Genomic DNA, 15,585 nt, shown 5'->3' with positions numbered 1-15,585 from the left:
GGTCTCGAGACGGGTCTCGAGACATCCAACTCTATGCCTGAGTAACGTAATACATCAAGATTCTTTATTACAGGATGGTTTCTATTTACACTCCGGACACTTTTTTTTATCTGCACCCTGCTACCTGAACCTCCTCTTGCATTCAGAACTGCATTAATTAACCAGACTTGTAAGGCGAACATGATACCACACTACAGACACTGGTGGAGTGTCACTCTGGGGTCAGTTTCTGCCACAGACATGGGTTATAGTTAGACTGGTTTTGATGTTGTAATGTTTTTGTAGCAGTCCTTTAAGCACAGTTTGAAGATAAAAGACATTTTATGAAAATTTGGCCTTATTTGACCTTGAAAGAGGGGTCAGAGGTAAAATGTGACATGATATTAAAAATCTTTATGGGGTACTTTCTATAAGTGTTTACATACAGAATAATGAGACACAATACCAAAAACATAACCTTTTTGGCAAAGAAGGCAAAACCAAAAGAAAACATGATTTGAGGAATTTTTTGTTTGTTTTATTTGTTTGGGTTTTTTGTTGCTGTTTTTTTTTTCCAAGCATCTGCCAAATACCTAAATAATGATATCAGATATTGACATGAGGCTTAGCTGTCCCACTCCCATCTCCCCATACTCACACTCCAGACACTGAACCAGTCCCACTGATATCTGAAGAAGCAGGTGAGTTTATTTATGTCAAAAAATGTGTCTAATTGCAGGAGGATGCTTGGGAATTTAATATGTTTTTCTACACACTATTTATTTTGTAGTACTAATACCCATTGTCACTAAAACTTAGATAAAGAGAGAATTTTTGGAGAAGTATGTATTGCTGTCTATCACTGTTGTACACTGTATCAGACTTGCAGGTGATGAGAGTAAAATCAGATTAAAACCTAAACAGAATAAAAAAAAAACAATGGTTTTTGTAAATCTCAACACTGAAACAAAGTTTACAATATTTATACACTGCATTCTCGCTGTACATGTGAAGCCATGTTTGAAGAAGAAGAAAGAAAAAGAAAAAAGAAAAAAAAAACATGTTTCCGCCCGGTTTCGAACCGGGGACCTTTCGCGTGTTAGGCGAACGTGATAACCACTACACTACGGAAACTACGCATGCGCCACTAAAGGGTCAATCGGAATACAAATGCAGCACATGTAAAGAAACAAGCGAATATGATGCATGTTTTAATTGTACAATATTATATTATATTAATGATATGCAAAATTGTCATATGTTCTAAAATAAATATGATTTATGACAGCATCCGAAGAAGAAAATGATTAGATAACATTAAAAATGTCATGTGTTCTAAAATATAAGAATAGAAGTCGCAAAAATGTTCTCCCAACAATGACAGATAATATTTTATTGAAAATGAGTCAAAAGAATCTAGTCTTGGCTGTTTGTTTGTATAACTTACATTATTTTCCCATGATACTTAATAGTGTATTAGTAGAGGATTTTTTTTCTGCCTGTCCCATTTGGTTCTTTAGCCGTCAGAATTGTTGTCTGAAGACCAACAAGGATACCCAATGGATTTATTTTGCCAAATGGATCATCGTGGCATTGCCGTATTGGTCCATTTGATCGACCTTTGTTTTTATTATTTATTTTATTTTATTTTCAGATGTTACAGACGGGACAGACATGAGTGAGGGATAGGAAAGGGAGAGAGAAAGAGGAAGGAAAAGAAAAACAGAAGGGGAGAGGGACAGTGAGAAAGGGATAAAATAAAATAAAATCTCCTGGATCACCTGTTGAGAGAGAAAGAATAGAAAACAAGCAAAAAAAAAACCAAAGCAACATACTAAACACAACACCATCGCATTAATCTAGCTAAGTGTAAACAGCAATAAATACTAAATATTCAATGTTGTTGTGCAGCACGCAGGACAGACAGCACACAATGTGCTTTGAAGTAGCAGCCAAGAAAGGTGTAATTTAAGTCTACAAAAGTGAACACGCGTGTGCACACCTGTGTGGATCAGCGTGCTTGTATTCAAATGGTTTCCACATGTAATGGTCTGCAAGAGGATGTAGAGAGCCATAGCCCCGTCCCCCAGGGCATGAAGCAGACATGGAGGAGATCCAGGCCCCAGACATCCAGAGGCCCCAGAGTGCGAGAGCCCAAGGAGGACCACCGGAGGGGCATCCGTGCCACCTTCATGGGAAGGGCTGAGGATTCCCAGACGAGGCGTCACCCAGGCACACACAGACACAGACACAGACAAACAGGCACACACAGACACAGACAAACAGGCACACACAGACACAAACATGCATTCCCACCATCATGCACACATATACAAACACTCAGCACTCACCCAACGTAAGGATTGACATAAATGGACATGTACACACAATCACACTCCCCAAACATACTCTATACCCCAGGTCCAGGTACCCTCGCCCCCAGAGGGGGAAACAGAACCCAGACCCAAGAGATGTTACCCTTCCCCCCGGGGTGGAGGCAAGCAGACCATCCCAGGCTCCGCAGCAGCAGGGAGGCCAATCGGAGGACTTTAAGCAGTTGTAGAGATGAAATATTATTTTACTGTTACTATTCATAATCATTATTATTATTGTTGCATCACTTATGATTTATCATTATCATTTCATTGACACATTTATTGAAACTGTTGATGTTACATTAAAGTCTGTATTTCAGGTGTTAGCATAAGCACATAATCTTTCATTGCAGGTGCAACTGTAATCATGTTATACACATATTGCTAATTAAAGAGTTGAAGCTAGGTCAAGTTAATTAATGGTTTGAAGCTACGGGCAGCGCGATGTCTGGCCGATCAATGGAGCCAAGTACAGCTATTGAAAGGTTGCCTACATGTTTACAGTACAATTTACCACATATTATACATGTTGTCTAGAGATGGAATAAAGGCCTGTGTGGGTGCATTCAGCAGCCTGCTGCATTGGAGTTTGCCTGGTAACAGATGACTCAAACGGAGTCAGGAAGTATACTTCTAAAAGGTCTTTGTTGAGTGAGGTCATGTACTGAGGTTAAAACACAGACATACGTCTGCCTGCACACAGACTTGTTTTGCTTGTAAATGGCATGCTCAAGTTCTGTTCTGAAGTGCAGAGGGTGGAATAACAGGAAGCATCTGGAGAAACAAAGGAAGTAGCTGTTCTTTTTTAGAATATCTCCTACCTGGAATTACTGGAACATGCATCTGCAGTGATGCAGATTACTGGTCATCATATGTTATAAAAAGAGCCCATCTTCACCACATATATGTGTTTTAATAAAATCATTCTTTTGACGCACTATGGACCTTCAGTTATATGTCTCTTTTCTCAAATAGGAATCAGGACACAGTTCAGAAGCCTCATTGTTCATGAAGATTGTTAGTTCACTGATCTGAAACCAGACTTTCTTGTGTAAGGTGAACATGATACCACACTACAGTCGTTTAAGCATAGTTTAAAGATAAAAGACATTTTATGAATATTTTAACCTTATTTGACCTTGAAGGAGAGGTCAGACATCAAATGTGACATGATATTTAAAATCTTTATGAGGTGCTCTAAGTAATAAGGATTTTTGCCCATTTTTAACCAACAAATCGTTAAGTTGACCATGAAAACCTTGTTGGATGTAAGCCAAATTTTAATAGGTTGTTGACATGACCCCACTCCAAACCCTTACAAAGTTTTACCAGAATTCATTCAAAACTTTTCAAGGTACAGAATAATGACACACAATACCAAAAGTCTTATGAGGGGGACAAAAACAAAACAAAACATAGTTTGAGCAGTATTTTTTTTGTGTGTGTGTGTGTGCGCGCGTGTGTGTGTTTTAACTTCAAGTATACTTAAAGAATGATATCAGATACTGACATGATGATTTTATGGTTTGTCACTGCTCTTATCCAGTGTTGGGAAAGTCACATAAAATTTTGAGTCCTTTACGACCACGAGGGCCTCTCCATTTTTGGTCTCATCTGTTACCAGCTCAAGGATGCACTCTGCTACCTCGGTTGCACTGCGTCAAAAAGATACAATATGCATTTTAAGATGATTTTAAATCCAGTTGTAGAGGGGGAAACCCCCCAAAATGTTGATGTTGTAGGGGTTACTACAAACAAAGACTTACGTTAACACCCCAAGATTCTCTCGCATCTGAAGTCTTGCATCTACCAGGTGGGCAAATTGGCCCGTTTGAGATTTCATTTCAGAGATCAGGTTTGTTTGAACAAAACCTGGGCAAATAACATTGACCCGTATACCATAGTCTGATGCTGCAAAGGCAGCCTATTGGAAAAAACAACAACACATAGTTAGGCTTTTTAAGTTACATTTCATCTACATAGAAAGCGTAGTGTGAGGATAAACAACAAGTGCTCTTTGTTTCAACATTTGCATTTTTGAAGTTCAGTGTCCAAAGATTCCAAATTTAAAGATGAAGTCTGAAAGATTCTGCACATATCGTGCACGTGCACAATGTTTGCACATTTTTCTAATTTTGCCTCTTACACCTCCACACTGGATTACAAATTTAACCATCCAAAGAATTGTAGTAACCGTTTAGGAACATTTTCAGACAAAAGTAATTAAACAAACTACCACAAACTGTTTGCCAGTGTAGACGTAAAACCAGAGTCAAATTTCAGGCTGTCTGTCCAGAACCAGTACAGGTTTGTTTAAAATGTGTTCATGGAACGGGACAATGCTCCCAAGCAGCAAATCTACAACAGAATGGCCCAAACAGAAAGTAATGAAGGACTTGCAGTCAAAGAGATCAGTGCATAGACAAATACCTGCAAACTTCCATAAACCTGAAAAAATGTTGTAAAGAAGAGTGAGTTAAAATTTCTCCCCAACAATGGGAGTCATACGTGGATGGTTACTGGATATTATTGCTGCTACACGGTGGCTCTACAAGCTGTTGAATAATGTGGTGTTTTTCACTGCAGAGTCCTGTGAACGCTTTCTTTTTCACTTGATGTTATGTGCGAGCGCTGCCTCAGACTGAACTGTGAGGTCAATGTGCAGGAAATGCCAAACAATAAAGTTAAAAATGAAAAAGTAAGGCAAACATTTTATTAGTATTAAATTTGCTCTAGTTTCAATTAATTTCTGCAGAAATTTGATAGATTTTTTTTAAATCTTCTTAAACAATCTCATGGGAGAATCTCTTACTGCAATGGATCGAGTGAATCCGACCAGCCCGTGTTTAGTAGCCGAGTAGACAGGAGCTGTAAGCAAAGGTCCAAGATCTGTAGGATGGGTTATATCAATCATTGTACAGGGTTTAAGTTTAGTGTTATTAATGTAATGACATTTACAATCCTAGTCTGGTATGTCTCCAATTTGTCTCCAATTTGAATTTACAGTATTTACCTGCCAAGGATGAAACATTGATGATGACCCCTCCTTGACCTCCCTTCAATTTGTTCATGTGCTCCAGAGCCAAATAAGTTCCCCTAATAGAGCCCACCTACAGGAAAAAAAAACCCCGTCATTTTGGCATCAGTTCATACAGTGAAAATCTGTTTTCTCTCTGTAAACACTTCAAACAGTCATCTGCATACAAAACATTGTGATGAATAACAGGAAGAATAATGTAACCCAAGCCTACTAAATTTGGACTTTCTCAGGTTGCCAATTGTTTATTTCAGACTAACTAATAAAAGGAACAACATCTTTCTGAATGAATCAGCAATTCATAAATTTGAGGTATTAGAAATATAATTAATTGTTGTGCTTTCTCTTTCTCACAAGGTTTGTGGAGACCATATTCTCCCACTCAGACTCATCGAACATGCCGGCATTGTTGCACAAGATGTCGATTCCTCCAAAGGTTTCTACGGATTTCTGAAAGGCAGCTGAGAGAGGAGAAAACAGTGCTTTACAATTATGCTAACCTTTGTACCTCCAACATTTATAATCTGATTTCCAATGTCATGTGTTTTACCTTTGAACTCCTCATCTGATTGTATGTTGCATTCCCTGAACAGCATTCGATCTGGTTCGTACTCTTTGCTCAGGGCTTCGACCAAACTCTCCCCTGCGGCTTTATTCTTATCCAGAAGTACAACCTGTTGACAGAAAGGACAGATATGCTGTCAGTTTGTTAGGTACCCATCTAGGCTATTTGAAAACATATGAACTACTTTGACAGACTTGCAGTAATTAAAGGGTGTTGGTAAGTTCCGACACCGCCTTGTGAGGTCGACCATTTTTTATAAATCTTACTTTATTTTTGTGATTTTGCCTGTAGCTTGGTGAGCTGTGATGAAGCCCGGGTTGGGCATGCAGGCCACTGTTACTGTTGCTCGTAGTTTAATTCTGCACGTACACATAGTTAGATTTCACACCTACATCTCTGAATCTTATTGCACACATATATTTGGCCACGCTATGCCTGAGTATATTTAGAAGTTGTTTGTGCAGACCAGTGCGAGGCCGGTACAGAAATGGGGAACTATGGGCTGGGAGGTAAGTTAATATGCCAATTTTCATGACAATTGATCTTTCACTATGCAAATGTACTGTTTGTAGGATTGGGAAAAGATCAGACTGAAGAAGTCACTTGGATGAGTGACGAAACGTGTCTCCCACTGATACGCTACGTCCAGATGAACAGAATCAATTCTTACTTTCACATAAGACTTTAGACTTACGTGAAAGAAGCACAGTTCTATATATAATCCTGTGTAATAATAAGTAGGTTCATCTTTCAGGAAGTTGGCTACAGTGAACTGCTTGCAGACTGACTGGTTTTCTGATTGAAGGAGAATCCATGTATTTGTTTTGTTTGAACTGCTTGAGGCAAATAAAGATTTAAAGACTAGATTGAGGCCATGTCCCTCTTTTATCTCAGAAGTAAAGAATCACATTCAGCCTTTTAGCCTTTCTTTTAGCATGATATCATAAAAAAAAAAAAAACTCTTGTTTGGTTGTTTTCTCTGGGAAAATCATTCAGTTTAATTTAACTGCACCACAACTCCACCACCCCCCACCCGCACCCTCGCAGGTTGACAACCACTAAATCAACTTTTTTACTTTTCACCTCGCTTTTGGCATGATGTCAACAACAACTTTCTTAGTTGTTTTTTCCAACTAAAGGGTGTTGGTAAGTTTTCTGTGGAAACGTACACCACCAATAAAGCTGCAGCATCTTCACGTACAGTTGAGATTAGTTTAATAAGATGATATCTTTATCTATGAAGAAAACTAATATTGATCCCCAATGCCCTTTTCCTGAGCTGATCATATGAGCTGTAACTTAGTGTAAAAATATCTGAATCCAGGCAACTTGCTTAGTTATCTTTAGTTATCTTATATATAATAAATATCTCTTCCTACACTGTTAAATGATGATGTGTCTACCTTTTCAGTCAATGCCTACAATGCCACACGTACCTTGGCACCATTTTTTAGAAGAATCTCCGTTATGGCTTTTCCTATTCCCATCGCAGCTCCAGTCACTACTGCAGTTTTACCGCTCAGAGCCATTTCAGTAGAAGAAGGGACTGAGAAGGTCAGCGTCCGTATGCCTGCAAAGAAATAAGAGAATGTGAAACAAAGAGAAGTTGCTGGCTTTTTATTTGTCACCACCCATCAGGAAGACTAGCAGGTTCTAACGTTTGACATGCAAGAGAGAGCAAGTGAATGTACAAGCAATAACAATGTGTCAATCAATCAATGGACCACAGTCAGCAGACTTGTCTTGTTCTGGAGAACACAGCTTGGCCAACTATAGTCTAACTGAGCCAAATATGGCTTGCACTCATTTTGGGGTGGACTTTCTTGGGCTGTTTAGAGCTGCCAGTGAAGAATGTGCTTTGTATTTTAATCCATTTATTCTAAAGCTGCAAGACTGCTAAATAAATTAGACTTCACAATTTCCACAGAAATTACGGTGGGAATGTTGCTTCTGCCACACTTGATCTGTGGCTTGCTGCTGAAAAGAGGAGGCAAACAGGCTGGCCAAACAAATCTGAATAGAGACAGCAGTTGATACTTTTGTTGTCAGAGGTTCAATTAAATTTTAAAAAAAAAAGTAGACCTTTAATTTCAAAAATCTGATACATTAAAGCATCTCCACTGGCAGAACACTTTTATCTTTAAAATTAGACGTTTCTGGGAATTGTGTTCATAAATTAACATGAGATTTTGGTTATATCGCACAGCCCTATCTGAAGGGTTGGGTGTTTTGAGAGTCAGTTCTGTTTTCATCCACATTCTTCGTTTGTCAGAGTACTGTAGCTCTGCTGGCTCGGTGCGGGTCATGATTTAGTTGAAACCGGACTGTGTTTAACACATTAAGCTTTAGAAAAAGGCATTACAGTCACGATATAAAAAAAGTGCACTCTCCTGAGTGAGAATGTATAATGTATATGTAACCGAGGACAAGGGATGAGTAAACGGGGCAAAGAAATAAATTGATCATTTATTTATTACATGAGTTAGACATACAAATTCCCAGTCATTTCCAGACAGGACTTACAACACATCCTGCTGATATCCCAGCTGTCCATGAGACTTACCACACAAACTGTGCGAAAATAACAACACTGCAACCCGTCACACCCCGCTTAGCGACACTGCAATCGTGGCACACACTGCAAACATGTGCCGCGCTGGAATGGGCTGCTGTGTTCGCTTCGGATTACTCCTCACCCACCCCTGTGGCTTGTCATGTCTTCACAATGTTGTGCTGTGGACATTTATGTGCTTTTTTGTGCAGAGGAGTTTTTTGTTTCCTGTTCTCGTGCTGTCCTACCATGGAAGCACAGCATGAGTAGGGGTCTCTTTTTTTCCTCTTGTACTTTCCCCACTGTAGTGTACATTTCAATGTTTTTTTCCCTCTGATTCTACCAATCTCCGACCTGTATCCCCATGTAATGTTTGTGCCATATGTGTAAGGGTGGGTAGGGGTCCCATTTCACTGCAGGGCAACCTGCATGTGACGAATAAAGCTTTGATTGATTGAAACAATTCGGGTCTCAGCGCAGCTGGGAATCAGTGCTATGCATGGCCTGCGATTGGGAAATAAAGGGAAGTGGCACAAACAATTAAACAAAAAACAAAAACAAAAGGGAGGTTAGTCCGCCCTTACACAACTTACTCTCAATCAATAACCGCCTTTACGGCTGGACAGACTAACCAAAACAAAATTACAAATCAATCAAAAGAACGAAAAAAGGACAGCAGAGACAGCACAGCTGAAAAACAAACAACTTTATCAATTAAAATATTACCCAATAAAATACCAATTTTAGGAAACCATTCAAAATCATGAAGCTAAAACAAACACTCAATATACCTACAATATTGATCAGTTTCCCTGCGCGCAGTCGATCTAGGGCTTGATCAGTTCTTCTATTAAAATTCGTGATCACACTAAAAAAGTCCAATGACACATTAAAAATAGGCACATGCAATAGCAAACGATCCAAACAAAAATGGCAAAAGTCTCTTACCGACAGTATACCCACTCGCACCTGAGTGAATTAATTGCCTCTGATTTTTTTTTCCCACACACCCACTACCTTTTCACAGCTCTTCTTTGCCTGTCCCGTTTGGCTCTTTTGCCATCCGAATTGTTGTCTAAAGGCAAAGAAAGATGCCCAACGGATTTACTTTACCAAACTGACCATCCCAGCCTTGCCGTAATGGTCCATTTGATTCACCTTTTATTGTTTATTTTATTTTCACTTACTGAATACGGGACAGACTTGACTGGGGGAAAGAAGGGGAGAAAGAAAGAGGGAAAGAGAAACAGCTGAGAAAAGGGACGGGGGAGAAGGGCAAAAGACAAAAACCAACAGAACGGGCAGAGAAAAAAAATGCATATATCAATCACCTGGATCACCTGCTGAGAAAGAAAAAAGAAAGCAAGCAGAAGAGAACAAGAGTAATAGAATAAACAACATCACAATGATATATGGGAATATGACAGTAAATACTAAATGTTAAACATTATTGTGCAGCACATAAGATCAACAGAACACAGTGTGCTTTGAGGTAGGAGCCAAAAAGGGTGTAGTTTGTGGGTGTGATCACCCGTGTATACACCTCTGAGCATGGACGCGCTTGTTTTTTGTTTTTTAAAAGGTTCCTTCATGTAATAATCTGCTAGAGGGTGTGGGGGAGCCACTGCCCCGTCCTTCAGGGCATGAAGCAGGTATGGAGGAGATCAAAACTCCAGACATCCAGAGGCCCCCAGAACACAAGAGACCAAGGAAGACCAACAGAGGGGCAGCTGCGCCACTGTCCCAGAAAGAGCTGAGGAGAGTCCCAGATGAGGGCTCACCCAGCAGCCGCGGAGCAGAAGCCAGGGGGAGTTGCAGTGACGCGCCCGTGAGCTCCGCCGGCAGCCAGCCGCGCCTGAGTGACCGAGCCCCAGGCCGAGAGGCCGGGGGCACCCCACCTCCGAAGTGGCCCGAGCGAGCCCCAGGCTCCAGGCCCCGATAAGCGGCCGCCAAGGAGTGAGCCGGTGTGTACCTGGACGCCCACCCCCGGACACAAAGAGCCACCAACGCACCGATATCCGAGGGGGACCGCCACTGGCAGGGGAAGTGGTGGTAGGGGGAGATAGGCCTCCATACCTTGGAGGGCCTGAGATGTTCCCAGAGAGGTGGCGCCTGACACCCAACCTGACATATAGACACAGACATACAGGCACACACAGACACAAACATCCATTCCCACCCTCATGCTCTCATATGCACTTACTCCACACTCACCCAACGTGGAGACAGACATAAAGAGACGTTGTACACACGATCACACTCCCCAAGCGTACTCTACAAACCGGGTCTAGGTGCCCTTGCCCCTGGAGGGGGGAACTGCACCCAGACCCAGGTGGTGTTACCCTTTTCCCTACGGTGGGGGGAGGCAGACCGCCCCGACTCTGCAGCAGGAGGAAGGCACCTTTTCACAGCTCTTCAGCCAATCACCTGGCAGAGAGCAACAAACTGCCAGGTGACACTTGTTACATATAGAATAACAATAGAAGACAATGCTGAAAACTAGTGATGGCCAAATGAAGCTTTCTGAAGCACTGAAGCTTGTATTGAAAAACGGTTCATTACTCGAAGCTTTTCAACACAGTCCTGTTTGGTGACATCTGGTGGCCAAAAATACAAAGAGCAGCTTGAATCCACAAAATAAAACCAACTGCTTCATTACGATTGCCTACTCTACAGAGTGGAGTTTTGTCTGATATTGGGCCGCTGTTGTGTTGCTTTGAACGTGTATTTTTTGGTGGTTAAAAAAATGTGTTTTATTTGTTTAATAAATAGTTTTGACCAGTAAACTCTCAAGGTTCAAGGTTCTTTATTTGTCACATGCATAGTTATACAAGTATAACACACAATGAAATGTAGCCTGACACGCTCCTCGACATGTGCAATATATATATATATATATATATATATATATATATATATATATATATATATATATATATATATATATATATATATATATATATATATATATATATATATATATATATATATATATATATATATATATTCACCCAATATACATTGGGTGAATGTGCAGCAGTAGCAGCAAGCAGGTGAATTCTGTACATTAATATGAATAGACATCTGACTATTTTACAAGATAGACAATATAAACATATTTAAAATTAAAGGAATTGAAATGTACATTGTGCCTTGGTTTAGTGTCTGGAAGAGTCCTGACTCAGTCAATTATAGATGATGTGAGAGGGCGGGTGTGTGTGTTTAGGGCACGGATGGCTTGGGGATAGAAGCTCCTCTTGAGTCTCTCTGTCCTTTCCCGGAAGATGCGGAACCTTCTACCAGATTGCAGAAGTTGGAACAGTTTGTTGCCAGGATGGGACGGGTCCTTCAGTATCTGCGCTGCTCTAGTCCGGCATCTCCCGGTGTAGGTGTCCTGAAGCGGGTAGGTGTCCTTGTTTAAACATGCACCATGGTGTGGTCTTCCTTTGCTTGTGACTTCTTGATATTAGTAAATACAATAATTGAAAAATACCACGTTACATATTGTGGCATGCAGAGGAAACTTTACAAAGAAGCTCACAGAGAGAGATTGTTATTCAACCCCAAGCTGGTAGCGGGAGCTCTTTATTACAACACACACTGATGCTACACTGTGCTTCGAGGGTCATCAACAGCATAACAGAACTCACCCATGGTTTCATTCATTCTATAAAACAACAACTGTAAGTGCCTTTGAACCACAGTACAAACACAACATTCAGGATAACAGTTAAAAGTAGTGTAACCATAAACAACAAAACAAGAACATCCAAACAGCAGCACACGTCCCAAGGCATGATGGGAGAGAACTAGCCGCTCCCCCAACACGCCACAATAATGTACAACACATTATGGAGTATGCTTCTGCCCTGAGGTCCTGCCTCCATGTACTTATGCAATTAATCGCTAGACAGGTGTATTTATAAATAATATTATATTAGGGAAATTTTCCCAGACATATTTTTGACCTGTGGGTAGAATTGATTGTGAAATGGAAAGGAAAAATGCTTATGAAATTGCAAATTAAAAACATGATGCATTTAAGGTAACCCTTTTTCATTTTTATTTAAAAAGAGAATTTGTTCTAATGTGCGATGGCCGAACCTGTTCCTTTTGGTGGAGATCATTTATCCTGCCTTAAGGAAAATCCCTTCACATGGCCCAGAGGAGGCTGGAGTGCAGAGAAACTGGTAGAGATGCAGTTTTACAGTCTACCTGGGCCCCACAAACTATCAGCTAAAGAGAATAAATAAATTCAATTGCTGCACATTTGGCAGACTAACATTTTCAGATTAATTAAACAATAAAATATATATTTTTACAACATTACATGTAAAGAGGCAAGTGGAAGTTTTTCTAAAGTTATTTAATGATATTTATATTATGGAGGCAGATTTTTGACATTTTATCTTTTTCCCATTTTCAGATATAATAAACACGCACAAAACAAAAGTAAACGGCCAGAACACAAAGCTGTAAAACCCACCCGATTGACAAAAATCAACTCAAAATTCTCCCACACAACAGAACCTCCTCTATTCCTCGCTGGCTCCAAATCTCTCAGTGGAATGATCAGTGGTTCGCTATCTGTCACCATCAAAACACTCCACAAATCCCGTGAATGATTCGCTTCCTTATAAACCATTGAATCAGATACCGAAGCAGTTAGGTTCTAAATGAAGCTTCGGACGTCACCGATCACGTGACTCTGGCCAAACGAATCAAGCTTCGATACAGTGCTTCTGAAGCAGTGTGTTGATTTTTTTGACACACGCACCGGAGCTTCAGCTTCAAGCGGACCATCACTACTGAAAACTACTTTCGCTCATTCGTCCTTGTCGTTGTAGGATGTCTTTGAGTTCAGTGATCTAGCTATAGTTCAGTTTTTGGAGAAAGGACCCTTTGACATCTCTCGAGTAGTTTCCGTAGTGTAGTGGTTATCACGTTCGCCTCACACGCGAAAGGTCCCTGGTTCGAAACCGGGCGGAAACACATTTATATTACATTTCAGTATATTCATTGTTATACCAATACATACAAAAGTCTTATGTGAAAATGTCCCCAAAATTTCATTCTGTTCATCTGGACGTAGCGTATCATTTGTAGACACGTTTCCTCACTCATCCAAGTGACTTCTTCATTCTTATCTTTCCCCGATCTTATAAACAGTACTTTTGCATAATGACTGACCACTGATCAATGGTCATGAGAATTTGCATATTAATGATCAAGGCACTGACCTCCCAGCCCATTGTTCCTTCAGTGGTGCTAGTTTCACTCATTATGCAAATATACTGTTTATAAGATTTTGGAAACCTGCTGAGACTGAAGAAATAACGTTGATGAGTGACGAAACGTATCTCCCACTGAAAACGCTACGTCCAGATGAACAGAATCAACTTTTGGGGATTTACTTACCTGGACCACTGAGCATGCATCAAGATGTGACGTGCAAGTACTATGAGTTACGTAATCACAATCAAAATATGTACTGTATATGTGTTATATACTACATATGTAACAGTCACTCCACAGAAAAAACAGTTTCTGCTGAATTTTCGTCAGCAGAAACTGGACACAATAATAATGAACATCTTAATGAACGTCTTCAAGCAACTTAAAGAAGTCCAGACGCTTTTCTTTGCAAGCTCCTTTGACTACGATGACCTGGATGACTGAGAACCTTCACAGACAAATAATGAACATCAGCTGAACCTGCAAACACATGAATGCAGCGATATTATTTTATTTAAATTATGCCAATTTCAGTGTAATGTGTTTGTGTTCAGAGGGGATTCAGTCAAACTTAACTGCAGCTTACCGTGCCAGTTTATCAGACGGTCTGTGCCACTCAAACTGTGTGCGTTGTTTCTTCAGAGATGCACTTCATAACTGTAAAATATCGCACACAGCGACTCTCGCACTTCTGAGTCTTCTAATGGTCAGGGATGAAAGCCATCACGACATGGTTTCCGTAGTGTAGTGGTTATCACGTTCGCCTCACACGCGAAAGGTCCCCGGTTCGAAACCGGGCGGAAACAGTTTTGGTCCGGGGTGAAAGAAATGTCTTGTCGATGGGCATGTGTAAAGGTCACTCAGGTTAATTACGGTAAAAGGAGCAACTTAACAAGGAAGATTTACTCAGAAGAAAAGCTGACCACAGAAACTGGGATCCACAGTTAAAGCCGGATAGAGATTGATTACACAAAAAAAATGTTCATTTTCATCGCTGACACTATTACCTAATCAAATCACTTAACGCCAACGGCCCCTCCCCTACCTTCGCTCTGCTCTCATGCAGCTTGTTGAAGAAGTTTAGAGCCATGACAGAAAAAAAAACTGAAAATAAATGCAGAATAAATGTGTGAATTTAACCGAAATGTTAGCTGCTAGGGATGCAGTGGCTCCATGGAGAAGTGCAGGAGGATGGACAGCAGTCCCAAGAAGACAGTGAGGACAAGACAGCGCGAGGTCACCTTAACAAGGTAAGAAAATAGATGGATTCAAGTACAATGAGTGAGTCACCATTAACAGCGTTAATTGTAGCTTTTAATTGTCACGTGCTGCACTGCTGCAGTGCATAAGCAGTGTTGGTCAAGTTACTTGAAAAAAGTAATCAGTAACTAATTACTGATTACTTCCCCAAAAAGTAATCCCGTTACTTTACTGATTACTTATTTTCAAAAGTAATTAATTACTTAGCAGGGCTCTAGAGTGCGACCAATTTGGTCGCAAATGCGACCAAATTTTTCAGTGGTGCGACTAAAAAAAAAAATTTGGTTGCACCTGTGCGACCAAATGTTCGGGTAGCAAAAAAAAAAAAAAAAAAAAAAAAAAAAAAAAAATCTGTAACCTTCCCTGTGGTCAACAGACACACATTTTGCCCCTATCGTGGACTAAACCAATCAGAGATAGTAAGGGGCGGGACCTCTCTGATTGGCCGTGGTCCAGTTGAAAGTGCAGGTGGAAGTGGGCGGTGAGTAGCTTGAATAAAGCCATATCAACTCATTAGATCCTGACTCGACTTTTAAATATAACTGTGTTTTGCCAGAAACGCCAGATTCTCAGATTAAAGCTC

The 15,585-nt window shown here is 40.4% G+C and overlaps 1 protein-coding gene and 3 non-coding genes across 4 annotated transcripts; 2 read left to right on the top strand and 2 right to left on the bottom strand.

Annotated features, from left to right (window-relative positions):
• Positions 1 to 1,040: 1,040 nt before the first annotated feature.
• On the bottom strand, positions 1,041 to 1,113 carry trnav-aac (transfer RNA valine (anticodon AAC)). Its single transcript has one exon. It is a non-coding gene; the product is annotated as a tRNA-Val (tRNA).
• A 2,613-nt stretch (positions 1,114 to 3,726) lies between these two features.
• Positions 3,727 to 7,514, bottom strand: LOC146661037 (15-hydroxyprostaglandin dehydrogenase [NAD(+)]-like). The gene is made up of 7 exons (XM_085419680.1): positions 7,393 to 7,514; positions 5,942 to 6,065; positions 5,746 to 5,852; positions 5,368 to 5,464; positions 5,167 to 5,243; positions 4,121 to 4,278; positions 3,727 to 4,009 (listed from the first exon to the last, which is right to left on the bottom strand). Exons 1-7 carry the CDS (start codon positions 7,483 to 7,485, stop codon positions 3,874 to 3,876), a joined length of 792 nt encoding a protein of 263 aa, XP_085275806.1. The 5' UTR covers positions 7,486 to 7,514; the 3' UTR covers positions 3,727 to 3,873.
• Positions 7,515 to 13,426: 5,912 nt separating this feature from the next.
• trnav-cac (transfer RNA valine (anticodon CAC)) lies at positions 13,427 to 13,499 on the top strand. Its single transcript has one exon. It is a non-coding gene; the product is annotated as a tRNA-Val (tRNA).
• Positions 13,500 to 14,475: 976 nt separating this feature from the next.
• trnav-cac (transfer RNA valine (anticodon CAC)) lies at positions 14,476 to 14,548 on the top strand. Its single transcript has one exon. It is a non-coding gene; the product is annotated as a tRNA-Val (tRNA).
• Positions 14,549 to 15,585: the final 1,037 nt, after the last annotated feature.

Source organism: Rhamphochromis longiceps, linkage group LG10 (assembly GCF_057381845.1).
Source record: "Rhamphochromis longiceps isolate RC_006_pf linkage group LG10, R_longiceps_female_GT1.1, whole genome shotgun sequence".
Taxonomy (NCBI): Eukaryota; Metazoa; Chordata; class Actinopteri; order Cichliformes; family Cichlidae; genus Rhamphochromis; species Rhamphochromis longiceps.
Note: the sequence above shows the minus strand (reverse complement) of the source record. Positions and strands in the feature narration are given on the sequence as shown.

Excerpts from the sequence above, each read along its gene's own strand:
- LOC146661037 (XM_085419680.1), bottom strand. The coding sequence starts at position 7,485 with ATGGCTCTGAGCGGTAAAACTGCAGTAGTGACTGGAGCTGCGATGGGA. Across the intron at positions 6,066-7,392 it reads TTCTAAAAAATGGTGCCAAG|GTTGTACTTCTGGATAAGAA; the intron begins GTACGTGTGGCA and ends TTCTGTCAACAG. Across the intron at positions 5,465-5,745 it reads ATATGGTCTCCACAAACCTT|GTGGGCTCTATTAGGGGAAC; the intron begins GTGAGAAAGAGA and ends TTTTTCCTGTAG.